The sequence below is a fragment of the Mesoplodon bidens genome (genome assembly GCF_964165515.1).
Source record: "Mesoplodon bidens genome assembly, chromosome: 15".
NCBI lineage: Eukaryota > Metazoa > Chordata > Mammalia > Artiodactyla > Ziphiidae > Mesoplodon > Mesoplodon bidens.
This window is the reverse complement of record NC_138171.1, coordinates 1,247,468-1,274,175: the sequence shown is the minus strand read 5'-3', so window position 1 is coordinate 1,274,175 and position 26,708 is coordinate 1,247,468. Positions and strand designations below refer to the sequence as shown.

General features: G+C 58.9%; 1 protein-coding gene across 3 annotated transcripts; it reads right to left on the bottom strand.

The window, feature by feature from the left end:
* Positions 1-5,529: 5,529 nt before the first annotated feature.
* On the bottom strand, positions 5,530-20,061 carry YTHDF1 (YTH N6-methyladenosine RNA binding protein F1). Of its 3 annotated transcripts, none has more exons than XM_081257488.1 (5): positions 19,794-20,061; positions 19,488-19,515; positions 18,391-18,470; positions 9,806-11,326; positions 5,530-6,774 (listed from the first exon to the last, which is right to left on the bottom strand). In XM_081257488.1, the coding sequence occupies exons 1-5, from the start codon at positions 19,818-19,820 to the stop codon at positions 6,748-6,750; spliced, it is 1,683 nt and encodes a 560-aa protein (XP_081113614.1). In that variant the 5' UTR covers positions 19,821-20,061; the 3' UTR covers positions 5,530-6,747. The 3 variants fall into 3 exon arrangements, with proteins under 3 accessions (XP_081113614.1, XP_081113615.1, XP_081113616.1); XM_081257489.1 differs by having other exon boundaries at positions 19,488-19,512; positions 19,794-20,060; XM_081257490.1 differs by lacking the exons at positions 19,488-19,515; positions 19,794-20,061 and adding an exon at positions 19,297-19,398.
* Between the last annotated feature and the right edge of the window lie 6,647 nt (positions 20,062-26,708).

The following is a 26,708-nucleotide window of genomic DNA, read 5'->3' as shown; positions in this document are numbered from 1 at the left end:
GCTCCTAGGAGGGTGGCCACATACTGAGGACTCAGGAAAGGCGTTGATGGGGTGAGGCGAACAGCTGAGAGTTGAGTGGTGAAGTGTGGGGCTATCAGTGACAGCTGGGTGTGACACTCAGGTCTCCGACCCCACATACAACAGCTCTCACCAGGCCATTGAGGCCTCCACCATCACCACCCAGTCAGCCCTAGACCCAGCTGACCCTTGGACATTCTCCAGCGTCCTTTCCCCATCATCCTTCAAAAAGTCAGGGAAGGGGACTTCCCTGATGGCGCAGTGGTAAAGAATCCACCTTCTGACGTAGGGGATGCGGGTTTGATCCCTGGTCAGGGAACTAAGATCCCACAAGCCACGGGGCAACTAAGCCTGCGCACCACAAGTAGAGAGCCCACGTACCCTGGAGCCTGCGTGCCACAACTAGAGAGAGAAAAAAAACCCTCATGCCACAACTAGAGAGAAGCCCGCATGCTGCAACTAAGACCCAATGCAGCCAAAAAAATAAAGAAAAAAAAATGTCAGGGGAGACCCCTGTCCTGGCACCCGTATCGCATCGCCCAACCACTTTGCACCCAGAGAAGCACAGACCCCCCAGAGGCACGCAGTCCTGCCTCCTGGTTTAGAAGGCACCACGGCCATCCCTCTCAGAGTCCAATTGTACAAAGTTCGGAGATGATGCCCCAAGAGCCCACAGAAGGCCCATTCCCAGATAAACCCCACTTCCCCCCACATGCAGAGCACACCTACGCCCAGATGGAGGGTCAGGTAGGATTCCTCCCAAGGGGCCCTTGCCCGTCTTGAGCCATTATCATCTTTACAACTAACCGTCAGTGTTATGGGGCCCGTGTGTAAGTGTAGGTGTGTGGATTTGTATGTGTTCATGTATGTTTCTGTGTAACGGGTTACATACGTGCACACCATCGGGCCGTGTGTTTGCTCACGCGCACATCTGTGTTTTTATGTATGTTACTGTGCATGTGTGTGCTCGTGTGTGTGTGTGTGTGTGTGTGTGTGTGAAGAGGAAGAAGCAGGGCCTTTTGGACTCCCAGCTGCTCTAACTGGAAAACCGCCTCCCCCCAAATAGCCCTTCAGGCCTCAGCTCCGTCCCGACCACCCCAAGGGCAGGCGTCCCAGGGCACAGGCACTCCTGGCGGTCATTTGCCTACTCCCCCCACCCCCTGCAGCTGGGGTCCCTCACCGGCAGCCAGAGAGGCTGGGACCAGGACCCATCCCATGGTCCAGGGCTGCCAGAGGTCTGTCCACCTTCCTCTCTAGCCACGCCCCACCCCATCCTGGTGTCCACCAGGCCACGCCCCTCCACAGCCAGTGGCAGAAAAACTGACCCAAGGTGAGAGCGAAGCCAGCTCCGTGCCATCCCCTCCTGGGACCCCTGGCCACCAGGTACAGGGTGGATCGGGCCAGCCCTGAGCTTCGCTTCCGTCACACTGCCCAAGAGTAAGGCACCAGTGGGGACTGTCCCAGGAAGGCCGGGTGGGGCAGTGTGTCTTCTGGCAGCACCCGCATTTACCCCCCAGCAACCCACCAGCGCCCCCGCCTCCTGTGCAGCTGGGACCCCCATTTGGTCCACACCAGCCTCTTCCTTCTGCAGCCTGCTCGCCCTCTGAATGTGCTCTGTGACCCCCGGGGGCCTCATCCCCCTGCGGGCCCAGGGGCCCACCATGGCAGGGACTGGGTCAACAAGCCCTGTCCCTTTGAAAGAGGCCAGTGACCAGAGCTCCAGAGGCTGACCGAGTTCCAGGTTCCAGTGACTGCAGGGCTTGGGGACAGTGGGAGGCCCTGGGGACCTGCACGAAGGGACACGTCCACTCCATGCGGTGACGGGCTTCAGGTGCCTGCACCAGGCCTGCACCTGGGCAGGAAGGAACACTGACATCGCCAGGGGGAAGTGACCGGGGCAAAGGGTGCCATTTGGCAAAAAAAAGAAAGGGGGCGAAACACAGGCCCTGGCCACTCCCTGGAAACTGTCCTCTACTGGGACTGTCCCAGGGTTCAGGCATGAAGCATGGACCCTGCCCTACCTGGGCCACGTCAGAACCTTTGCCAGCAGCTGTCTTCACACTGCGGGTGGGGAGAGGCCGTCCAGCCCCTGCCACTGCGGTGGGGCACAGAGGGCAGTCGTTACTCAGGACCACTCAGATGCCAGGCCTCCCGCAGAGCTGGCAGCCAGTCTCACATGAGCAAGGAGACACCGCAGTTCATTCCACCAGCGGGACAGGCCCTGCTGAACGCATGCTGGCCCAGCCCTGGACCCCTGCTCCTGCCTCTGCTGGAGGGCGTCCCACCCCCTGCAGCGGCCCTGGGACTAAACCCACTTCCGCTCCCCTGGGCTACTGCCCTGAGCTTCCTGGCCACCAAGCACCTGGCCCCGGTGCTCCCGGTGCACCGGTCCTGGACAGCAATCGCCAGAGGAGGCCACCGAGGGGCCAGCCACCCAGGGGCCTCGGCGGAAGGAGCTGGAGGGGTAAGATCGACCCTGGGGCCTCCCCACCAGGTCGGCGAGGAGCCAGAGAGCAGGAGGAGGGGAGGCTGAGCATGACCTTGAGGCTTCCTCCACAGGGAGGCTTGGCCAGGAAGCAGCACCCCCCACCCCAGGATGCTCTCAAGCACACTGTTGTGTTGATTACCAAACGGCCCAGCCACATCCACTCCCTGGAGCCTGACGTGCTGCAGCCAGACACACGTGATCACCTGCTGGGAGCTCCGTACAGACTGCACACGGGGCAGAGCACACGCGCGCAACACGTGCACACACACAACACGTGTACTCAGCACACACCCACCTGTACATACACGTGCGTGCACATACTGCACACACGTACACACACACAACCACACATGCACGCACACCTACACACACACCTACAAACACACAGGCACGCATATACAACACACAGGCACACGTGCAACCCTACATGCACATACAACACATACACACGCTACACACAACACACACCTATGTACACACATATACAATACATACTTATATACGTAGACACACACACAACCCTCCATACACACATAAATAACACATGCACACACCTATATATACACATACATACAGATACAAAACAGGAACACACCTACACACACATGTACAACACACCCATGCACACACAGCAAGCAAGTGCTCAAGGAAATGGGGCAAAATGCTAGCAACAAGCAACTCTGGGTGAAAGGTATTCTCTGTTCTATTCCTCTTCTCACAGCTTTTCTGTAAATCTGACATTATTTCCAAATTAAAAGTTTGAAAACAAAGAATGTGGCTTCCTCACCAGCCCTCACCCCCATCCTAACCCCCTGGAATATGCCTCTGTGAGCAGCTTTCCCCGACCTGGGACCAGGGTCCCCTTTCGCGGCACCCGGTACCCTCCCCATCTCCAGGTGCCTAAGCCCTGTCCCAAGGGGCTGGCAGGCTCCAAAAAATAGCAAAGGGGAGTGAGGCCCTCCCCAGCCCATGGAGCAGCTCCACCCAGGGACCCAGATGTTCTGGGGGCTCATCAAGCCCACCCTCCTGACCTCGCGACCTAGACTGAGAAATGGTACTTGCTCCCCGCCTCAGTCTCTCCCACCAAGACAGGGGCGAGGCTGGCCACCCTGCCGACACTTCCCGCAGGCCCTGGGGACGCCAAGGCCGCCACTAACCCAACCCAAGCAAACCGTCCCGAGACAGAGGACGGCTCGGGGTCTCCTCCTGCCGGATGGAGGTGGCGGCAGAACCGACACCTGGGAGGTGGGAGGGGTGCTTCCGGGGCTGGACGCCGCCTCCGGCCACTTCTCGTCCAGAGCACTGTACCCTGGGTCCCCGGCCTGGCTGGGCTTCTGCCAGGGAGAGCCCCTCCCCCTCAACCTATGGAAGCCCCTAATTTCCGAGCCAGCTAAGCAGGGCTGAGGTGACACGTCCCTCCCCATGTCACCTCACCCTGTCACCATGTCAAGCAGGAGTCGGCCACCAGCCCCTCATCTCTCTTCCCCTCCCAGACTCCAGCAGGGCACAGGGCAGCCTGGTCACATGAGAAACCACCACCCGCACTGCCAGCCTGCAAGAGCCCAGAGCCGCCCTACACCTGGAGGGGTATTCCTGCGCCTCCTGGCTCTGCACCCGCCGGGAGCCTCGCCCTGTGCCACCACGGGGGCCAGCAGGTCGGGCACCCGTCTGGTCGCTCCCAGAGCTGCCCTCAGGAAGGCTGCCGTCAGGGGTGAAGCCAGGGCCCCCGGGTGGGTGCTGAGGCTGCGTCCGGGCGGCACCTACCCTGGACCCGCTGCCTGGCGAGGAGGGGTCCAAGTTACTACCAGGCGCATGGCTGTTCCCGTCCCCTTTCCCCTGCACCCGCCTCTGGGGGCCTTTCCAGTACGGGAGGACGTGGTCCACCGGGTGATCGCTCAGCTCAAAGAGGTTCCCTGGTGACTCATCCTGCCACTGGAGTAAAGACGTGGTGCAGGACAACTGCTCAAATTCCTTTTACAACACACTGGTTTCGAAAAAAGTTGAGCGTGCAAAGCTCAAAAGCGACTCCAGGATGCAGGAGAAGCCAGCGCGGGGGGCGCGCAGGGGAGGCTGGGGAGGGGGCAGGAGCGGTTTGCACACAAGGCTGAGGAGCCCGCGCGAGGGACTCCGCTGGCGGCCACGGCGTTCGCTGGTGGGACACGAGGACCCCGCGCCCTGACAAGAACCTGCTCGTGGGCCTTGGTTCAGGCTGTTGTGCCCAATGAGCCCCCCCGCCCCCCATGTTTCCTGGATGGCAAGGGACCCGAGGCACAGGCCCCACTGAGGGAGAAGCCACAGGCCACCGGCAGGCCAAGCCCGCCTCTGTCCGGGCCTCCGTCACTGGACAGCTTAACGCTAGGTGCGCAAGAGCCGCCCACAGGCCAGCCCGTGAGGACACGGTCTGCAGTCAGACCCTCTGAGGAAACCTCTGGAGCCGGAGCGATGTGTGGCACGCTGGGCGGACAGAAGCCATCGCAAAGCTAAGACTCCCCGCGGGTGGGCTTCTGGGTGGGCTGACCGGCTGGGTTTTGGGGAGGGCAGACAAGCAGCAGCCCTTTGTAAGTGAGATGTGACGCAAGGTCCCCGCTGACCCTTCCACACCACGACCTGCGCAGCTTTCCCTCCTCGGGAACGTTCAGGCCCGAGTGCCCCCGAAGCCAGCAGGGCGGCCGCCCTCTGATAAAGCAAGCCGGCAGCGTCGGGGGTCACCTTCAGAGCCTGTGCCATTTAAGGATCAGGCGCACAGGCCGGTTGGTAGCTGATTCTGTCACGGCCTCTGCCGCTGACCCGCAGGTAGAGGCCGGGCACCCTGTCACGGCACTGCTGTTAGTGCATCGCCCGCTGACCACCTGACGAGCCGAGAGCCACCCGCTCTTTGAGGCCACCCGACGACCAAGCACACGTGAGAGACGGCTGGCAGACACGGGAGACACAACGGGCCTCTGGGGGTGACCCTTTTAACCAGCTGTGCAAGTAAAACATTAACCGGTAAAAACGGGGTGAGGAATGAAGTGACCGCCGACTTGCTAAATAGGTGCTGTTTATTAAGGCTCGTATTCTCCTGGAGGAAGTTATCCGATGTCGTCTGTGACTCCACACAGGCAGTAACAGTTCAGAGAAAGTGACACGTTCTAAATACAAGTCTAGATAAAACGGCTTCAGCTGTAACTCGGAGCGCCTGACGAGTACAGTTTTCAGAAAGCACCTGCGCTCCGCACGGGAGGCCTCTGCCCGGCTCGTGTGCGGGGCGCCAGGCAGGCGTGCACACCGCTTTCATGCTCCAACTCCCGCGGCGAGTGCTTCGGAGGCCCCTCGTTCCACAAGACACGACAGCAAATTCAGTTTCTAACAGCTTCTCTGTTTTTTTGCTTTTTGTACCCATTCAACAGGAGGAAAACTAGACTCACACGCTGAAGTTTACAGTCGGTGGCACCTCCCATCACACCGTGTGGACTACCAGATCCAAGGTTTAAAGCTTTGGGCGTAAAAACGAGAAGCGGCATTAGGGCTCTCCAGTGAAGGAAAGGGGGGGCGAACGGCCTGCACACAACGAGCAAGGCCTCCACGCCCGGGCCGGTGGTCACCGCCGGGAGCGCGTGGCTGTGCGAGACCCGTGTTCCAAGGAAACAGCAGGTTCACCAAACTGGAGGGACTGAAATTTACCCTTCTGTCCAGTAGAAATCAAACGGGCAGGTTAGCATCTCAGACAGGTAACGGGTGAAATGGCAAAGCAGCGGACAAGGCGATCATCAGCCTGTTTGTTGACGTCGGCATCTTGGAGGGAAGCATTTGAACAGAACACACGAAATGCCAGGTGACTCGTGGTTTCTTATGCTCGCTATTAAAGCAAAAGGGGTGGGGGACAAGAAGCCTCATAGAGAGATATTAAATGACTGTGAATATAAGAACATAATTTTCACCAAAAATAATAATAATAATAATAATAAATCTTTGGGATGGATTAGGTTTTTAAGGATACTTAATTTCACATTAGGTCAGTGTAATTGATAAGCTGATGAAAACATAGTCCTTTATTAGTGAGTTCTACAATACTATAATACATAGAAAAAATACAAACAAATGCAGATCATCTGGGCAAAAATAAACTACACAGAACGTAAAGATGCGAGCAGTCGAGCCCTGCCCGAGGCCAGCCAGAGCCGACGCCAAGATACAGCACCAAGCACACACCCTCCGACCGCGCCAGCCCCACGCCTGACGGTACAGAGCCTGCTTCGTCCTCACGGCTTGTTTCGATTCTGCCGTTCCTGTAGAAAGAGAAAAGAAGCTTAACACAGCGAGCGAACGTGCCACGCAAATTCCCTCCAGGTCGAGGTGCTGTGGCCAGATCTGGACCCTGCTCCCTGCAGGGGCCACCGCCCAAGACAGTTCCGAGCTTCAGGTCCTGGCCACACGGAATGGGCGCCTGATAACCGCCTGACACGGTGGCCACCTGGGCAGGGAAGGCTCCCCGGCCAGTTTATTTCCTCCCACCAAGAGGACCACCTTTCCCAAAGTGTGTGACAAGCCTGTGACCCACAGCTCCATCCCTCCCCACGGCTGCCTGTCTGCCGGAAGCCATCTGGGCCTCTCCTTACGATTCAGCTGAGACACGGAACAGTCCCCCTCCTCCTGCCCCCCTCAAGCAGGATGAAGCTGGTAAAGGACACTGCTGGACGGGGGCTGGTCGATGACGCAACTCCCAAACATTCGGGATCACCACACGTGTAATGTACAACGCAAGCAAAACCCTCTCTTTTGCTAGAAACGGACTGCATGTGTCTTCAGGTCCATATGACGCCGACTCCCCCACATCCTCCGTGCCGTCACCAGGGCAGGGCAGCTGCGGTGCTTTTCAAACCGTCTCACCGTCCTGAAAAGCCCCAGAGCACGTGGGTGAGCCGGGCTGGGTGGGTGGATGGCTGCAGCTCCAAGAATTAACACTGCCTCCCCACCCTGAACTCCGAACAGGGAGGGTTAGGAGCTCTACCGCCCCTCCTGGAGAGCAACGCGAGCCTCTCTTTCGAGTTCAAGGTGGCTGCGGCTGGAGTGGTGCTGACGAGGGGGGGCACCTCCCAAAGCCCCGACTCCCTTCAGCCATTACAAGGACCACCGCCCCTGAGACTGTAAACAGCCTCTTCTCACAGCAAACCCAACAGAAGAGGCGCCCTCCTAACCCTGGCTCTGCCCGGTTCTCCACTGAGCTGCCGTGCCTGTGCAGAGCGGACCCTGGACCGTGGCCAGGCCAGTCGTATGAGGAACTCTTCAGCTTGACTCTGTCACTTAAAACCTGCGCTATTTTAAGTGCCCTAAGGAGTGGCTGTTTCTACATTTAAAACCCAGAGGCTCGCAGGGCTGGGTCTGACCCAGCTGCCACAAGACTTGGTGCTTCCCTAAGGAGCCAGCTGGCTTTCAGATGGACGGCTGAGGTGCAGGCCAGCCAGCACTCCTGCAGAAGGGCAAGCGCATCTCACCTGTCAACACAATGTGTTTCTGAGCATCATGATCATTTCAAAGCAATGGAGTCAAACTCCAGCTGATAAACAAAAAGTCAAAAGGACTTCTTGAGAGCCTCCAGGGCGGCCTTCTTGGTGACGGTGGCCTCGCCAGCAAGCCCAGGGTTTTAAGGGAGCTGCTCCCAACCTCACCTCAGTACACGTCTTTCTTAAGGACACACCCAACTCCTGCATGGAAAGCAGTGCCAGCTGCCCGACTCCAGAACGAACCCTGAAGACAAGCGTCCTGGTGGAAGTTTCTGGGGCCAAGTTGAGACCCACCCCCACTCCTCTACAGCCCAGCGAGCTCGAGAGAGGCCACCAGGACAGCAAGAGGTCGGGCTTCCAGAACATGAGTTAATGGAACACTGACCCCTGTGGACAAAGGCTTTCAGCCCAGCTGGCTCGTGCACCTTTCCTCGCAGGCGCTCACCTGCTTCTGGAGCATTCGCTGCCCCAGGGGGAGGGAGGAGCAGCCCGGGGAAGCCTCACAGCAAAGCCAAGCGATAGAGGACACCCCGGCCGAGCCCGCCGCAGTAACACCTGGAAGCCTCGGGCCCCGAGGGTCTGAGGGAGGGCTGCTCCTTCCTCCGCCCGTTCCTGACGTGCACCATCACGAGGCAAGTTCTAGGTCACCAGCACCTTCAAACACCCACCAGGGCAGGGCAGAAGTTTACCCCTCAGCTCATCACAACCGGCAGAACCCAGAGCCACAGCACCTAAGACGCCACACACGCAGAGCCGGCGCCCAGTCACCAGGGACGTCAAGTCTCATGAGCACGATCTCCGTCCTGTCCCTGCAAATCCAGCAACTCGGTGTTTCATTTTATACCCAATTTCGCAGTAACTGGAAAATAAGCCCTTCTCCTTTCCTCCCAAGAGTGAGAGTGGGACCAACCTGCTTTCAAAGTTTTGCAAACTGTGAGCTGTTAGTTTTGTACAACTTTAAAACTGCTCCCAGCACTGTGTTCTCTGTACGTCCCGTTTACAAGCCTTTCTGCCGGAAAACACTCAGGACACTGAACTTCCCAGATGAGTAACGCTTCGTTTTTTTGTAATACAGAGGACTAAACAGGGGTTGAAAACCCACCGATTATCAACTGACATTTCATGAAAGAAAGAACATTTGAACACCAAAAAAGCAGGAAGAATCTCAGGACGAACTTTCTTGAACAAAGTGGCTTTGCCAAGTGTGTCACGATGTCCTTATTTTTCCCATTTCTGGGCCAACTGACAGGTCTCTGAGCCCTGATCTCCTACAAAGCAGACTCACTCCGTGGGCTGTCACAGGAGGCTGGGACCCACTCAGAGACCCACCCAAGGGTTTGCGCTGTGACTCTGGATGCACACATTCCAGCTATGAACTGCCTGCATTCCAACCTCCCCCTCCCCTGCCCTTCTACTCTCTCTAGACGAGCAAACTCAGGTTTCCAAAAACTGCAGGAATATTGGGTTTTCAAGAGAGAAATAAGCAGCGACCCCTAGACCAGAGCGTCCCCACTGCGGAGGGCAACGGCCAGGGAGGCCCTCGGTGGGGATATCTGCCCGAGCAGCCTCGCCTGTCCACCCCGGGGCCACAGAACATTATTTCTAAGTGTTCCTGGCTGGACAGAGACTAGGAAGCACTGTTCTAGAAAACATCATAATTCACAAAGAGAAAAGGAGCAAGTTACCCGCAGGTCCTTTACAAGACTGTGTGTGCCCGTGTTGCTTAACAACTGTTAAAGGACCCCGGGTTCTGGGGTGACGAACGCTCAGACGTCCCTGTCCCTGCCAGCGACCCACCCCCGGGGCCCAGACTCACCTTGCGCACCACCTCCTCCTCCTCCTGGCGCTTCTCGTAGTGTGAGAAGTCGTCGAAGATGGAGGTGGTGTGCTTGTACGAGGCGATGATCTTCAGCACTTGCCTCGCCTTCTCCAGCGGCACCTCCTGGGTGTCCCGGGAGTTGGTGACCGGCCTGTGGTCGTTGTTCTCCAGCCGGATGTGCCGCAGCTGGCTGTTGGGCACGTCCTTGACGAAGACCCACTGCACGTCGAACTTGCCCTTCCACTTGTCCTGGGACCAGACCCCGGCGCTGGTGCCGTAGTCCACGGGCGACTTCATCTCAGCCACCCCGCAGAAGTGGCCGCTGCCGTTGACGCTGAAGAGCAGGTAGACGGGCCCCTTGCTGCCGAGGGCGCGGAAGGCGCTGTCCAGGCGCCGGTTGCCGTGCTCCGTGCTGCACCACAGGGAGTACTTGATGGAGCGGTGCACGTCGTCCTCCGAGTAGCTCTTGATGATGAACACGCGCCCGCTCTTCAGGTTCCAGTCAAACTCCTTGGGGTTGTAGCTGTGGGCGGCTTTCAGTTTTTCTAGGACGGGGTGGGACTCCGGGCTCAGGGTGGCGCTGGGCTGGGCGCTCCCGGGAGAGTTACTGTCGCCGCCGGTCCCCCCGCTCTGCCCGAACGCCGTGCTTCTGTTGCGAGGGGCGACCCAGCGGGTCTGGGGCGGCTGCTGGGGGCCCGGATGCTGTGGTGGGGCCGGAGCGGGAGGCTGGGTGGGAAGGGGCTGCACGGCCGGCTGGGGCTGGGGGGCCGCCTGGGGGGCCGGCTGGGGCTGTGGAGCCGGGGCCTTGGGCACGGGCCCCTTGCTGTCCCAGGTGCCAATGTCCATGTTATGCTTTATGGGCGGAGGAGGCAGCGCGCCCCCGACGGCGGGCCCGCTCTTCGCCTTCATCTTCGGCTGCAGTTTGGCGGGCTTGCTGGCGATGGCCGCCCACGAGGTCGGCTTCGACACAGGCATGGTCACGTTCGTCCCGCCGTTGCCGGAAAGGATGCCCGTCATCGCCACGCTGCTGACGACTGACCCCACCGTCTTGACTGCAGAGGTGGTGACATCCCCGATCTTCAGGCCCACCATACCCTGCTCCAGGCTATTCATTCCAGGGGCCTTGTTGAGGGTGTCGCTGTGAAAGCCCGTCTGTCCATCCACGATCGTGCCGCCCAGGGAGCTCGGCGGGTAGGTGTAGCTGTTGCCGTAAGCTGAACTCTGAGCCTGCTGCCCCTGAGACCCACTCGCCCCCCAGGCCGAGAAGGCGGGGTTTTCGGGGAAAAAATTAAACCTGTGCTGATAGATGTTGTTCCCCAGGCCCCCAGGCTGCCCGAAAACAGCATCGTGCATAAAATGATGGTCTCCGTTACTGAGCTGTCCGTAGGTGGTGAGGTATGGGATTGGAGGATCCCCTCCGGTAGACCATGGCGCCTCATTGAGGGAATAGGGAAATCCGATGGATGGTGGGTAATAGCTGGACAGGTAGGGGTCGGCCATGGAGGGGTAACTGTTACTCTGTGGAAACAAGCAGTGGTGCGTTAGACGCGTCCCGACACGGAGGAGGCGCTGCCACGGCAAGCGCGCCTACGTCAGCGCAGGCTACTTCAGCGTGGGCTGGTGGGGAACGGGCCTGTGCAGCACCGGCTCCCCTCCCAGGGGGCCCAGCCAGGACAGAGAGGGCGACGCCCAGACGACCCAGGGGCCACTCCAAACAAAAAGGGTCACTTGCAACTGATCTGGATTCCAGTTAGGCGACAGCAATCTTCTCAGCAACGCCTCCACTGCACCTGGAAGAGTGACCCGCTTCAAGGAACTCAGCCTGAGGAACAGCTCTCTGTCCCACTGGCAATAATGCTCACGCAGGATACTGACAGCACGGGCAGCACAGCGCAAAGTGAGAAAGCTTCAAAGACGCAGCAGACACTTCCAACAGCAGCCACGAACTCAGGGCTACGGGCTTGCTGATGACTCACCTGGATGACCCCCAGGACTCCCGCCCCGCCCCTACCCCTGAGCCCAAAGGGGTCTGGCCCCCTCAGTCCCCACCGTTTCCTGGGGCTCTCAGAGGGGAGCTGGCTACGGCGGGGAGACCCTTACTGAGAACATGCCTCCGTGTGATGGCCGGAACCCCTGTGAGGAGTTTAAGTAGCTGCAGGGCCTCCCCTTGGGTTGGGGGGGGGGGGTCTCAGGAAAGCTGCCCAGGGCCGGGTTTTAGACCTGGGGTCAGCAGTTCTGGGAAGACGTCTCCTTGGAGAGAGACTCACCCAGGGGTCCTGGTCAGAACCGGGCCCGAGAGCGGAAAGGCTGTGAAGGAAAGCAAGAGTGGGGGCAAACGTGGAGTTCTCTGGTCCGATTTCTACATAGTTCTCCCAAGTAACCAGAGAGCTCTACAAGCAGAGTGGCGGCTGGAGCCCTCCTCCCCCACCCCGCACCTGTCGTCCAGTCAGAGGACCCGCTGCCCTGGCCGGCAAAGGGTGGCTGGTGTCCCAGGTGACTGGAGGAGGCTCTGCTTCACTGGAATGAGAACAGGGAGTATCTCTCTGGAACCCCCAGAAGTCCCCGTGGAGGACAGGCCAGTTCCTCAGCACATCCCGGCCCAGCACGTGATGGTGCTGACCCAGGCACCCTCTGCCGGTCTCCACTGCCACCTCCTCCCTCCCTGCCCCATCCTAGGATTCTTGGGGCTTCAGGAATCACGTCTCCTTCCTGTTGGCTGCTCCACTTGACGGCAGACTATTCCAGAATCACTTTTAAAATGTAGTAGTAACTGTTTGCCTGTTAACACAAATCCTTGAGATTCTCAGGGGGTAGAAAAAGCCAGACAAGTGGCCGTCATCAGTGCTCTGAATGCAGGGGAGCCGCCAGAGCCACTGCCCTTGAAAGGATCTCAGTCACTCTGGCCCCGCATTGTAGCCCCCCCAGCCCCACCTCCCTGCTTGCCTCCACCCACCCTGGGCCCGCAGGAGGGGCTGCTCTGAGGAGAGTCAGTCCCTGGGAGGTCAGCACTCTCCGCCCCCACCAGCTGGGCGCCCACCTCGGTGCCGGGTCCACGTCAACGCGTCCTCCCTCGCACACAAGGAATGCACTCGGGAGAAGAGAGGACCCAGGGGCTGCGTGGCATCCAAACCACACAGCCACGAATCCAACCGGAGCCACAGGAGCACGGCCACGGAACACTGAGCCCACGGGGCCAGCACCTCACTTCTGACCCGCACTTCAGCCTTAAGCACAACAGGACCTCATTTAGAACGTGAGACCACACGTCCTATGTTACCCACGGCACGTCCCTCGAGTCCACCCCAATCTCACTATTAATGGAGAAGCCCAACGCCCTGGTCACACAGACCCCATCGTGCAGATGGGCAGTTCTCAGCCACCTCCAGCCAGGACTGTCCAGGGAAAGAGGAAGCGAGCCAGCCGGCACCCCTGAATCCGTCACCCAGCCACAGGCAGGACCAAGGCGGAGGCGGCCCTGGGAGGACTCCGACCCCTCCTCCCGCGACGGGTCAATGCAGGCAGGTCACTACGAGGAAAGCACCAGTGAGGCCGCAGCTGTTTACTGGAAAATCGTGAAATAACCTGGACCGCAGCTCTCCCTTGAACACTTAAGTTCATACGACGAAAGGAACGAAGATGCCCCACTTCAAGTTCACAGGGTAAGCAGCCGTGGTTTACTAAGAAGACGCTGCGTGCCACCCGTACCACCATCCCCAGGGCTCCGAGCTGGCCCTGGCCGAGTCCTCCCGACGTCGTCTGTCCCCACCAGGCTGCGGGGTGCACGGCAGGCTGCATGCAGTGACCTCCGGTGCTGGGAACTGAATCCATTTTCATCCCCACCTTACTGGCAACCCATCTCCTACCACATCTGCCGGGTCTCCTTCCAAAGTCCAAGAGTGAAGCAGCGGAGTAACAGGCAAAGTTGCCAGGAACAGCAGGAGAACCCGTGGGGCCTTCCCTGCTGCAGTCCGCACCCCCCCACCCCCCGCCACCAGGGCTCCGGGCCCGCTGTCCGCAGTGCTCGGGCTGACTGTCCCAGCCCCGAGTCAGCGAAACTGAACTGTGCCACCCCGAGAGCTGGGACACAAGGCCGCCAGTGGTGCCGCAGGGTTCGGGTGCTGCTCGAGCTCACGCCCAGCCCCTCAGAAGCCCGCCCAGCCGTGGCCTCAGGCTCTTCAGACACCACGCTCCCCAGCTGGGCTCCTGCGACAGCAAACACGCCATCTACTTAGTTAGCTGTGCAGCCCAGGTCAAGAGGCCCAAGTTCACCTGCCAGGGACGTGGGTGCAGAAACCAAAGGGATGACGACAAATCGCGCACTTTCTCTTACGCATCAATACTTCTGCGCAGAGGTATCGCAGGGCTAGTCAAAGGAGCAGCATAGAACAATCTCTTTTAAGGACGACGCGGGTAAAACCACGCCCCCCGAAGACCACTTTCATGTGTGACACGTCTAACTGTAGTCTTTGTATAACTAAGGGACTCAAAAAAGGGAGGCTGACAGGTCTCCAAGGCAGAATTAGTCTAATGACAGTAGAAAAGACACCCCCAAGCGCTGGACTTTTAGGGCGCCTCCTTGTGACCGAGTCAAAAGCGATAAACAAAATGGGCACTCCAAACAAAATAAACTCAAATAGTCGTGACAGTTACCCCTAGATGACTTTCTTTGAAAAACCAAACAGTAAAAGACGATAAACCCATAAACCTATCCTATAATTAAGTTTTTTATACTTAAAACAAAACTTAACCAGTTTTATAAAAAACCCTCATGCTCAATGACCAAAACCACCTACTTGAAAGTTGGAACATTTGATTCCTATATCCATTTTTCTGAGAAGAAATTCTGAAATTACTCAAATGCTTTAAGGTTCACAAACAATAAAGTGACTCAGCCATTACAGTGACCAAGAAGAGGGACTGGAGGGAGAAACAGAAAGCCCAAGGCTTCAGACACCCAAGGCACGTGGAACACCTCGTATGTTGAGAAGCATTTACGTGGGGGATGCAGGGGGCTGGAATAAACTATTCAAGAGGGGAAGTACCAAGGGCAATTGTGAAAGCAGTGACAAAGTGACCCAGGGCTGAGAGCACGCCCCCCACGCCCACAGCTCCTGGGGAAAATCCTGGAGTGCACTCACTTTTCCTGGGCTTCAGGCTGCAGGTCAGGTCAGAGGAGACCACGGCTTCCGACACCCACACAATTTCTGTGCTTGTCTCCCGCCTTGAGGTGCGCGGCTCTGAGCAGCTTCACAGCGGTGAGCAGTGTCCCGATGCCACTTGGCAGCACGACGCCCCCGGCTCCCAGACGCAGCCACCGGCAACCAGTGCCCGTGCCCAAGTGCTCGCCCTGACCCCCGCCCAGGCCCCCGGGGCCACTGTGGAGCAGCAGGAAGCCACGGGCTGAGCTCCTCCAGGCTCTCTGCATGGGGCAGGCGCCGCAAGAAGGCATCGATGCGTCCAGCTTTGTGCCGCTGGGTGAAAAGTCCACCCCAAACCTGACAGAAACCCTGGGTGACAACTGAGCACCATTTTCAAGGAAGGAGCCTTCAGGGTGGCCAGACAGGAGCTTCTTGCCAAGAGAGCAGAGAGGCATACGTGTCAGCTCGACCACGTAGGACGGACGGCATGTGAGAGACAGTGGACACAAGGTCTCGAAGAGATGCCACACTGACCCTCAAGTGGCGGAACAGCCCCCAGCACTCCGGGCAGCTCTGCCCACATCTCATCAGAGGACTCGACCAACAGCATGGCTTAAACCAACTACAAATGATCAGCCCTAGAACCTGAAACTAGTAAATTTATACAACATTCCTAAAAGGTGAATGCTTCTCATTACACTTAGAACACAGCTGAATTATTAAAGAGGAAAAACGAAAAAGTTGACTTTTCTCCTTTCTGTCTACGTCAGACGTGACCGGGCACGCTGACAAGGCTGCCGACAACTGAGTGCTTGAGTGTAGACGCAGAATCCCCAGTAACCCCTCCGTCCACACGCTCGGCCTGGCAATTGGCCAGCAGCACCTACACCAAACTCAGAGGCACTGTCTCCAAAACTCTGAGCAGGAACTTTGTGGGTCCTTGCAGTCTTTCCTTACCTTTCAGAGAAAAAAACAGAGAACCAGAAAGCAGGCAGGCCCTTAGGAGGGCAAAGGCAGGACAATCCAGCAGCATCAGAGCCCCACCCAGAGCCCCTCACCCTCGCCCCTAGGCCCCCACCACGCCCCATACTTCCTCTCCCCCCGTCGTGTCCAAAAAGCTGACTGAATTTCAAGTCACAGAAGGCGATCCAGAGCTGCTACGTAAGGATGCCCCGGGGTGCCACTAGGAAAGAAAACACACACCGAGAGCAGGGTCCCCAAGGCCTTTCTGAGGGAAGCAGCACCCACCCCGAGCAAAGCAGTCCTACTAGAGTGTGGTACAAGTCAACTAACTGAAAGGCGTGCTTTTAAATACTTTCCAAGTCATCCGCAGCATTAAGGCTTCACAGATCAGAACACCATATAGTGTCTCCAACTGGCTACTACAAACCACAGCTGGGTTAAGAAAAGGTAAGAAAGCAGCCCAGGGCTGACGGATACGCCCTCGACCCCCACCACGGTGATGGCTCCACAGGCGCGCACGCGCACCAGGGCAAGGCCGCATGTAAAACCGTCCTCTTCAAACACGGGCAGTTCATCTCACGTCAGCAACACCTCGGTAAAGGCCAAGCGGACGGACAGGAAGTGTGCGCTCAGTGCTTCCTGCCACACCAATCTCCGCTCCGGCCTCCTCACTAGCAGTCTGGGCTGGACGTCACGGCCGAGTCCACATCTCGAGGCAGTGACAATCTCAAGGGACTCTTGACTGCATCACAGCCCATGTGAAGAAACGAGTGGCAAACACAGGACCAAAGGACCCCGCTGCACACTTGGGTGAGAGGTACCGACCCTCAGCCCACAGCCTGGCTCTGCCACCAGGCACAGCAGAGCCTCTCTGGCCTTCAGGCTCCTCATCCGTAGGACGAAAAGGCCGGGAAAACTAGGATCTAAGAGCCCTCCCGTGCTGCACGCCTCCTACACTCCGCAACAACTGGGCATTTCTGGAAGGTCTGTTCTCAATTAAGACTTTTCTCAATAAATTCACTCCCAAGTGATGTGCTGATGAATCATCTTGCTGACAAGTACACATTTTAACACACAGGATGAAGAGGATATTTTAAGGCTGTCCACTGGTAGCACCAACCCACCACGGTCCTTCCACGCAGCTTCTCCAGCGTGAGCCAGCTGGGACTACTCCACTGACGTCACAAAGTCACCTACTCCATTTTTAAGGACATCCTCCTGAGGAACAAAAGCTCCTACCCTATAAAGAAATGTTTCAAGTGAAGCAACCCCCCCCCTTGAAATTTTGGTTAAAATCAACACATAACACTGCTAGAACAAATCATGTGAGAGAAATAAATAAGTCCACTTAACTTCCTGCCATCACCTCTGGCTGAAAGCCCATCACCGGGCAGCCCCTTGTCCTGCCCAGAGGAGGGGTGGGCCCTCAGGGGGCCCCTCTGAACAGGGTCTCTCAGGCTCCTCAGCTGCTGACTTGCCAAGTGCAGCAGGAGGAGAAGAATGGAGAAAAGTTCTAAGATGTTCTACAGAAGGGCAGACTAGCTTCATTCCACAGGGAAGAGGCGGAGCCTGATTTTGCTCTAAAGCAAACGTACACTGTGCATTTTAAAAGCGGCAGATCTTTGGCTTAAACCTCAACTCCAACTGGCCCAGTGATTTTAACCAGGACAATTTAGCCCCCCAGCAGATGTTTGCCGGGGTATTTTTGGTTGTTATGCGGAGGGTGCTACGCAAATACTAATGACATCTCACAGACGAAGGCCAGGGAGGCTGCTAAACATCCTACAATGCCCCCCAGACAGAGAGTGTTTCTGTCCACAATCCCCTTAGTGCTACAGCTGAGAAAGCCTGCAACACCTGGGAGAACGGTGGCTACAACTCACGCAGGTACCGCCCTGAGCTCTCTGGGCACCATCTAGTCTCACCCTCCCCACAGCTCTATCAGGAGCCATCTCTTCCAACTGTCCTAAGAAAAGGAAGCAAGCACAGAGAGGGCAAGCCATCGAAGAAGTGTCCCAGTCAGCAGTACTGTGAAGAACCCAAGGCCGGAGTCTCACTCCACAGTCCTGCTCTAGCTGCTCCTAGACCAAAAGTCCAATCATCCAGAGCTAAAAAAAGTCACCGGAAAACTTCAGAGAACTACGCACACCCCCACTCTGTCTAACGCAATGCATCACTCACCCACCAGTGCTAAGGCCGACGAGAATCCCGCATGCCTGCCAGGCGTGTGGGATGCCATTTCCTCCAGGGAGAAAACCAGCTTTCCCGCACTCATGCCCCACCTTCAACGTGAAGCTGCTCTTCAATATAAGCCTTTGTCAGCCTCTTCCTTTATTTCTAGAACTTTATAGTCTGCTTCTCTGTTGTTTAGGATAATAAAGTCAAGAATACGCTAATAAAGGTTTATTACAAACCTCAGTCAAAATAAATGTAAAAATGCTAAAAAAAAAAAAAAAAAAAAAAAAAGAGAGATAAACTCACCTGGTTTGACTGTCCAGAAAGGTAGGGTTCAAAGTCATTGTCATGAACTGTATCCTTCTGATGCAAAGAACCATTTTGTACTAGAATGAGAAGTTGCAAAATATTACCTTTGAATTTTTTTAAAATTATTTTTAACCACAGAAATTAAAGATAGTCAAGTTTATACCCATCAACTTCTACTAGAAACCACTTTTACTTAAAAATGGGCACAGACGTTACAGAACTGATACACAACTAATTAGAAAACTGATACAAAACTCTCAATAACTTCGGTTACGTTTCTGATAAAAATTAATCGTACTTTGGTAGATGTGGACAAAATACAGGTGCAGACAAAATAATGCAAGGAACTCGTAACCAGGTTTTGGTAAAGATGATGTGGTCTGAGATCTATGTCTGCCAGACAGAGAACGGTGCTTCCCAAAGCCTGGCTACGCGGGCAGCAAAGCTGGGAAGCCTGCAACTGAACGACGCTTCTTAACTGTTATCTGGCTGTGCTCTTATTTTCCACTGTCACCACGCTCAGCCAGGAAAAGAAGGGAAAGGTAAATAAGTGCTGGGCCTTCTCCAATCTCAAAACATGATAACCGTATTTGGTTACACCCGAGTAACACACACACTGGTTCAAAACAGTCTTTGGAGTAAACATGAAGCGTCACCAGTTCTCCCAAGACGGAGTTTGGGGGGTGGACCCCAAGCCAGAGTATCCCAAGAGGCTCAAAAGGCAGGGGCTTTACGACTGGGGTAAGGCGCCAGCGTACAGGGCCAAGGGCCAGCGGCCGCCCCAGGGCCAGCCCCACACCTGGAGCCGCAGACAGGCAGGTCGCTCGGCCCCCGGCCTCCTTCCCTTCCCCCACCCCAATCAACCAGCCTGCCGTAGGAGGGAGAGATGGAGTTAACTCTCACCACCGATTTGCTTGCTTCTCCTTGAAAACTCCGTTTCCGACCTGTTACGTCTCCCCCAGTATCACAGCCTAAAGTTTCACCTCCCCGAAGAGGAAGGAGAAAAACTCCGCTTCCAAGACCTCTCCTCCTCCCTCTAGGCGAGCGCCGCCCCCTCCGCTCCCGGCCCGCACCGCCATCCGGACTCCGCTCACCTTTATTATCTTGCCCTTTTGTTCTCTGCTTCGCCGCAGGCCCAGACGCGCGAGCGGACAGCACCAGAGACGAGAACACAAAATTACCCACGAGAACCCCTCCCGGCGGGCGGCGCGCTACGGCCCCAACGGGCCCGCGGTCCCGGGCGACGTCGGCCCGGCCCCGCGACGCCGACCCCGCGACCCCGACCCGGGCCCCGCGACCCCGGGCCCCGCGATCCTGGCCCCCGCGACCCCGAGTTCCCGCTCCGCGAGGGGCCCCCGCGACCCCGGCGCCCGGCCCCGCGACCCCGGCCCCACCGCTACCTGGGGGTCCACGCTGGTGGCCGACATGCTTCATCAACAGCTGGTGCGGTGCGGGGCCGGGGCGCCCGCCGGCTCGGGCCTCCCCGCGAGGCCGGGCCTGTCACCCGCGCTCTCGCGGCCCCGGGCCCGCCACCTCCTCCCCGGGCGCCGTCCGGGCGGCGGCGGCGGTGGCTGGGCGCGCGGGCCGCTCGCGGGCGGGCGCGGGACTGGACGCACTGACGAGGCGCAGACTCCAGTGGCGGCAGCGGCGGCGGCGGCAGCTGCAGCGGCGGCGACAGCAGCGGCGACTACGGCGGCGGCGGCGGCGGCGGCGGCGGCGGCGGCGGCGGCGGCGGCGGCGGCGGCAGCAGCGGGGACGAGGCTGCGCGACGTCAGCGATCGCGGGGCAGGCCGGGAGGTCGACGAGCCGCCACGCGCCGCGCCTGCGCGTCGCCGCCCGGCGGGACGGATCTCACGCCCGGGTCCCAGTCTCGCGCGGCAGGGCGGGGCGAGCCTGGGCAGTCACATGGGCGTGTCCAGTGGCGCCGCGGGGACCGCCCCGCAGGTGTGCATCTGTCAGACCTCGAGTCGGCAGCCGCAGCGGGGGCGATGATGGTGCTGCCGCAGACTGGCGCAGGTTGTGAGCCTGGTGGCACCCCTGCGCTGGTTCGTCAGATGTGAAGAAGCTCCAGCCAGCGAGTGCGGCCACCCACCGAAAGCCACTTATAGCCAGGCTGCAGTCCACTCTACCCCTCAGCTCGCCCCCAAACGCCCCTCCAACAACCCTTGGAGGGGCGCCCAGGCTCTGAGCTTTGCGGTCCTCGGGGCAGCTCCTCCTGGGCTTCTGCAGCCTCCGTCCCCGCGGAGCCTTGGACTCGAGGTTCCCCGAGGGTGCTGCTGTGTGAGCACTCTCTTGGGTCTCCAAGGGGCTCCCCAGTTTATAATCATAGTTGCATGTTAGATTCTTGACCACAGGGAGGAAAAGAGTTCAGTCCTGCACTTTGCCCTAGTCCAGGACCTGCTAGGGGCCTTTTGGTCTCTCCTCAGAGATGGACAGCCCCTTCCTGGCTCCACCTTCCTGCAGGGAGACCACTTCTCTCTCCCCACTCACTCCCAGCCCACCCCACACCAGGCCCCCAGCCTGGCTGCTCCTCGGGGCTCCCGCGCCCCTTCGGCCACTCCCCAACATGGCTTCCAGGTGGGTCTCTTTTCTTCTTTTCTGGCTCTGACAGGTGTAACATCTTCGCAAGGCCCAGATCTGCTGAAGGTTGAAGGCCTGGAATGCTGGCTCTCTGCCTCTGTCAACACATGGCCTTCTCCCTGTGGTCTGCCTCTGAGTCTTCCTCCGCTTATAAGGACACCATCATTGGATTTAGGGCCGCCCTAGTCAAGTATGACCTCATCTTAACTTCATTCTATCTACAGAGACCCTATTTTCAAATAAGGTCACATTCACAGGTATCCTTTGGACAGGGATCTGGGGGGACACTATTCAACCAGTACAGGGATCACAAATAATGTCAAGTGAAAAATCTGGAGGCGAGTTACAGGGGCCGAGCGGTGGAAGGAGTAGCCCCGTAAACCAGAGGCCTGCGGAGGTACGGCCACACAGGCCTGCTGGCCAGGGAAGGGGCAGGCAGGACCTGATAGCCACCACCTGGGCCCACCCCGGGCTGCCACCCTGCCAGCTGGGAAATCTGGCAGTGGTCCTCACTGATCTCCGGGAGGGGGGCTGTGAGGACCGCTCAGAGCAGGGAGCATAGGACCCCAGAGGCCCAAGGTGGGGACTCTGTGGGCCCAGCACAAGGGGCTGAGGCTCCCAGACCAGCCCCGGGGAAGCCCTTCCTCTGCCAGGCCTGAGGACACAGGAAGGGTGGAGTCACGGAGTCTGGAGCTGAGCTTCCTGTTACTGCAGAGGGTCACTGCCATGGTCCAGCCGTGAAGGGAGTGGGGGAAACTGTCCCGGCTCCTGGCACAGGGAGGGGGTGTGGGGGACTCAAGTGACACTGATCAGCTTAGGCTTTGGAACAGCACGGGGACCTCTGAGGCAAGGGTTGCCCGACCCCGGGTCTGTGCTGGGACCAGCGGCCACTCCCCACTGCCCAGAACACTCTGCTCCTGCCCTCCCCCACCTGACCCCTGGTCACCCTTCAGCTTTGGGGAGGAGCCGAGTCCATGCAGGCACGTAGCTCAGGGGTCTCCTGCCAGGTGTGTCCAATGGCAGAGGGAGCCCACCCCATCCAGGGCCTTCCACGCTCAGGCACCCCCTCCCTGCTGTATGCAGCTGGGGTGGGATTGTCTAAACATTTCCAGCATTGATTTAAAGAGGTTTGATTTTCTATTTGTTTCACAGGCACGTAAGCACATGGTGAAAAACCTCATCTAGGACTTCCCCAGCAGTCCAGTGGTTGGGACTTAGCACTTCCACTGCCATGGCCCTGGGTTCTATCCCTGGTCGGGGAACTAAGATCCCAGGAGCCACGTGGCATGGCCGAAAAACAAACAAACAAACCAAGAACACCTCATCTATGTACTGAAAGGTACAAGGTGGGAGGCAGAAGGTCCTTCCCAGGCTGTTCCAGCCTCGCTGGCCCTGATGCACGTGCACACCTGTGCAGGGACACCTAGAGGGAGGTTCCTGCAGGCAGATCACTGGGTCAGAGGGCACGCACATTGGCCACCTGCATGATGTTAGATCTGGCAGGTCACCCCCAAGAGAAGCCTCCGGATTCACCAGCAGGGAAATCTTCTGCCGAGCTGGGGGTGGGCCCTAAAGGGTGCTGGCCCTGAGTTCAGGTGACCACCTGGCTGGAGCAGACTGCCCCCTGGGGGTTGGACAGGGCTCACCCAACAGCTGGCCTCCGGGGGCCTGCAAACAAAGACAACTGGCCACCCGAGGGGTGATAGAGGTGCTTGTGCTGGTGTCAGCCACTCCCCAGTCCCTTTCTCACCTAAACTCTCAGGGCTCATCCCTAATCAATGGACTCCTTCCAGAAACCACCCTCTCTGCGCTTTCTCTGGAGCTGCTTCATACGCCACAAACCTGCTCATGTCCTCGGGCTTTCCTGCTCCCCAGCTCAGGAGTAACCTTGACGTGCCTCCTATAATTTACAGCACTTTACAGTTTTGAAACTGCCTCTCTGTAAGTGTCTCATTGGGTCACTAATTCCGTAAGTGTTAATTGCGCACTACTATGTGGTCTGCATGTGTGGGGTTCTGGGGGTACAGGTGGTCTCTGCCCCACAGAGCCCCTGAGGTGGGGGCATGCTTCACAGCCTGCAAAATGCTGATTGCTTGATCGTTCATTGAGGGGAAAGCTCAAGGGCAGAGGATGCGCCTCATGCTGCCCCACGGCCCAGAGGGGAGAGAGAGAGGGGGTAAACAGGGCACCTTGGATCAGAGCTCAGATGGAGCCAGGAGGGGTGCCAGCCTGACCTGGGGAAGGCCTCTGGGGCCCATCCCAGAACTGAGGCTTAGGACAGGCAGACCCTCGCCAGTTAGGCCTGGGAGCCAGGGCGCAGAGCTGACTGCCCACCCACTGGAAGAGGAGCTCCCGCAGCCCGGGCCATGCCTGTGTCCACTGCTAAGTGCTGGGAAGACAGCTCGGTGTAGGGGAGGTGGACCATCTAACAGGTAGAGAGCAAACTGGTGAGATAGAAGCAGCTCTGGGTTCCTGGAGCTGGTAAGCCTCCCAGAAGAGAAAGCTTGCCCAGGCCACACAGCTAGTCGGGGGCCAGCTGGAGGCACCCCTGGGCCCTGCCACTTCCCCGGGGGCCCTGCAGCACCCCCGGCCCGTGCCGGTCATGCCGGTCAGCTCCCACCCTGCTTTTCCAGGAGCTGCACTTGTGGTGTCTGAGCTCCACTTGGTCAAGGGCACCTTCGGCCTCAGCGGCAAACCACCATCTGTCCCCAGAGACAGTGCCAGGTCATTTGGGGCCCGATGTCTCTCGGCGGTGGGAGTGGGACGCACCCTGCCGGGTGGTTGATACAACAGCAGGGGTTGAGCTGCTTTGCAGCTTCGCCCAACTCAGGGGGCATCGACCTTGGCAGTGAGAGGATGCAGGTGAGCTCCCGGCCCAGCGGGGCCGCCACAGTGCAGGGTGCAAACCTGGGGCCTCGTTCCAGAAGCAGGAAGAGGCCTTGCCTCCCTGCCCTCCACATCTCTCTCTGACCTGTGGCGGCAGTTATTAGTTATCATTTGCTGTTTAATGTCAGGGGGCTCTCACACAGGAGCACAGACTGTCGTAGACACCTGGGGCCCATCCCTGTCAATCAGTGTTCCTCTGTGTTCACCCCTAGACCCCCGCTGGGGCAAGGGTCAGTGATGGTCACTGGCTGGGGGACAGGGAAGTAGGCGGCCAAGAATCGGTCCTAGGGGAAGGGATATCGGGAGGCCCCAAGTCCCTGCCACGTGCCCCTTTGTCCCCCTGGACGGTACTTTACAAAACGTACATTCAAAGATGAAGTATTAAGAATGTCGAGATGGTGACCACAGAGCTTTAACCCCCAAACACCAGCTCACCTCAGTGCGGGTCGAATGCCGTGAGGCCCCAGGACACCACAAGGACTCTCCGCTAGAGGTCCACAAAGACCGGGGACCACAGCAGCCAGTGTGGCAGCACTAGGAGGAGGGGCCGAGTGGCCAGTGTGACAAGGCCGTGCGAGACGTATCAAGGGCTGCACGTGGCCTGGCAAGGGAGGGGCCTCGACGGCCGGGCCAGGCGCCTGGGCAGGGGAGGTGGGTGGGGTGGGAATGAGGGCGAGCAGGGCCAGCCCTGGAGAGGGCACTGGCCCCTGGAGGGGTCCCGGGGGCAGGTAAGGAGAATGGCGCCGGACAGCACAGCCCTCCTATGGGAGGAGGGGAGCCCAGGGCCTGCAGCGACTGCCCTGGGACGGGCAAGGCTCTCCGCACGGCTCGCCCGCGGTCTCTTTGCACGCCGGCATCATCCCCGTCTGTCCGGTGACACATCCCGCTAAACTCTGGCTGGGGTGGGCGCCTCACCTGGCCCACTCAGAGCCTGTGAGCCCCAGCCCAGGACAGCAGCTGGGTCCCCAGGGATGCGATGCTTCCCGGGCTGCTGAGCTGTGAGTGCAGGAGCCGTCGGTGGACATTCTGGACTTTGTGGGCCTAAGACCAGAAGGCCACCGCTCAGCCTTCCCTCCTTTCCCTTCCCTGGGCCATAATTCCAGTCTGCTCCCGAGCCTCCCAGCTCAGCTTCGAGGGGCACCTGGGCTTGGGGACGGGGCAGGAAGGAGTCAGGCTAGCTGTGCTGAGTCCTCCTCAGGGACCAGCCAATCATCCTGCCGGGCCTGGGGCCACGCATGCCCAGGAAATCATCTGATCTAACAAGCCCAGGTGATGCAGACTGGGGTGCAAAGGCAGCCCCAAAGCTGTGGTCCAGACAACTGCACGCAGGCGGGTCCAGCCTCAGCCACTGGGGAGATGCCCAGGAAGGGGCCGGCCGCTCCGGTGCCCGCTTTCGCCACGCGCCTCCTTCGGCCCCTTGCGGCTCTGCCCTCGGCTCCGTTCACAAGCCCGGAGCCAGAGCCTGGCCCAGCCGCTGGGGGTCCGCAGGCTCCAAGGCCCCCAGCAGGGGTGCCCACAGCAAGGACCCTCAGGAGCACACCCAACATCGGCGCCTTGCCCACCCCCTCTGGCTGTTTCCTGCAGTGACCCGCAAATAAATCTCTTCCCCTCCAGTCTCGGTTTCAGGGTCGGCTCTGGGGGCCCCACTCCAGCCTCAGGGGTGGAGGTGGCGTAGTACAGAACATCCTGCTCTGAGGGTGAATTTAAAAAGCCATCGTTTCCCTCTCCCTCCGCCCCCTCGCTCTCCTTTCCACAGATCTTTATGACACTCTGGCCCAGGCACCGTTCTAGGCTCTAAGGACCCCACCCCCAGAACCGCAGCAGACATGGCTCCCCCCAACCCACGTGACCCAGCCCAGAGGCAGTGCTGGTTGCACCCAGCTTGTACTTTGTCTGACTTCCGCCGGTGGCTGGAAGGACGGGTCCTCGTTATCGTCAGCAAGTGGGGCCCCAGGTGGAGCTCAGGCCACCAGGCAGGGTCTGTCTGCAGAGGCTCTGAGGGGGATGTCTCTGTGGACAGGGCAGGGAGCCGGCGCTGAGGGTAGGGTTGGGGGGTGGATCCCAGCCCCAGCTGCTCTGCCCCGCCCTCCCCAGGCCCTCAGCCCGTGCCTGCTCTGCTGTGCTCACCTGGCGCCCTGTGGTCACCTGGAGTCCTTGCTCTGCGGACACAGGTCGGGGTGTCCCTGTGCCAGCCAGGTTCCCAGACCCCTGGGTGGGGCGCTCGTGGAGCTCTTTTCTCAGCCAGAAGAGAGGTGGGGGTGTGGGAGGGAGGTGGACCCTACTCCCCTGTCTCAGAGGAGTCTGTGGTGCCCCCAGGCCTGGGCAGCAGGCCCAGCGTCTGAGCACTGAGCCTCCTGGAAACTCAAGAGCCCGCGGGGAGACCTGAGGCCCGGACCGGACCAGAGCTTGGCGAGCACCCCTCCCTCGCTGTATGCGGACTCAGGTCTGGGCCTCAGAAGCCTCATTCCAGGGGAATAAGTCCAGCGGGTCTAGCCACCTGCCCAGGTGGCCCTGGCCCCTCCATCCTGAAGGAAAGCCAGAGCTCGTTCGAATGGCTGCACACACAGCTTCCGTGTAAGAATTTTCTCCGAGGGGTGTGGCTCTGGGGGAGGCAGGACCTGCGATCATGCTGGTCCGGCCCCCCACCACACTTGTCCTGCCTTCAAGGGCCAGGCCCCATCATGGTGTGGTAGGGGAGAGAGCCCTCAATTTGAGGATATTCCTGTCCAGCCCCAGCTGGTTCTGATTCTTTTCGGGAGAGTGGGGATCTGGTCCGAATCCAGTAGCAAATTGTATGCGGTCCTGGGTCGTCTTTGGGCTCCTGTCTTTAAACGGATTGGGGTGACCTG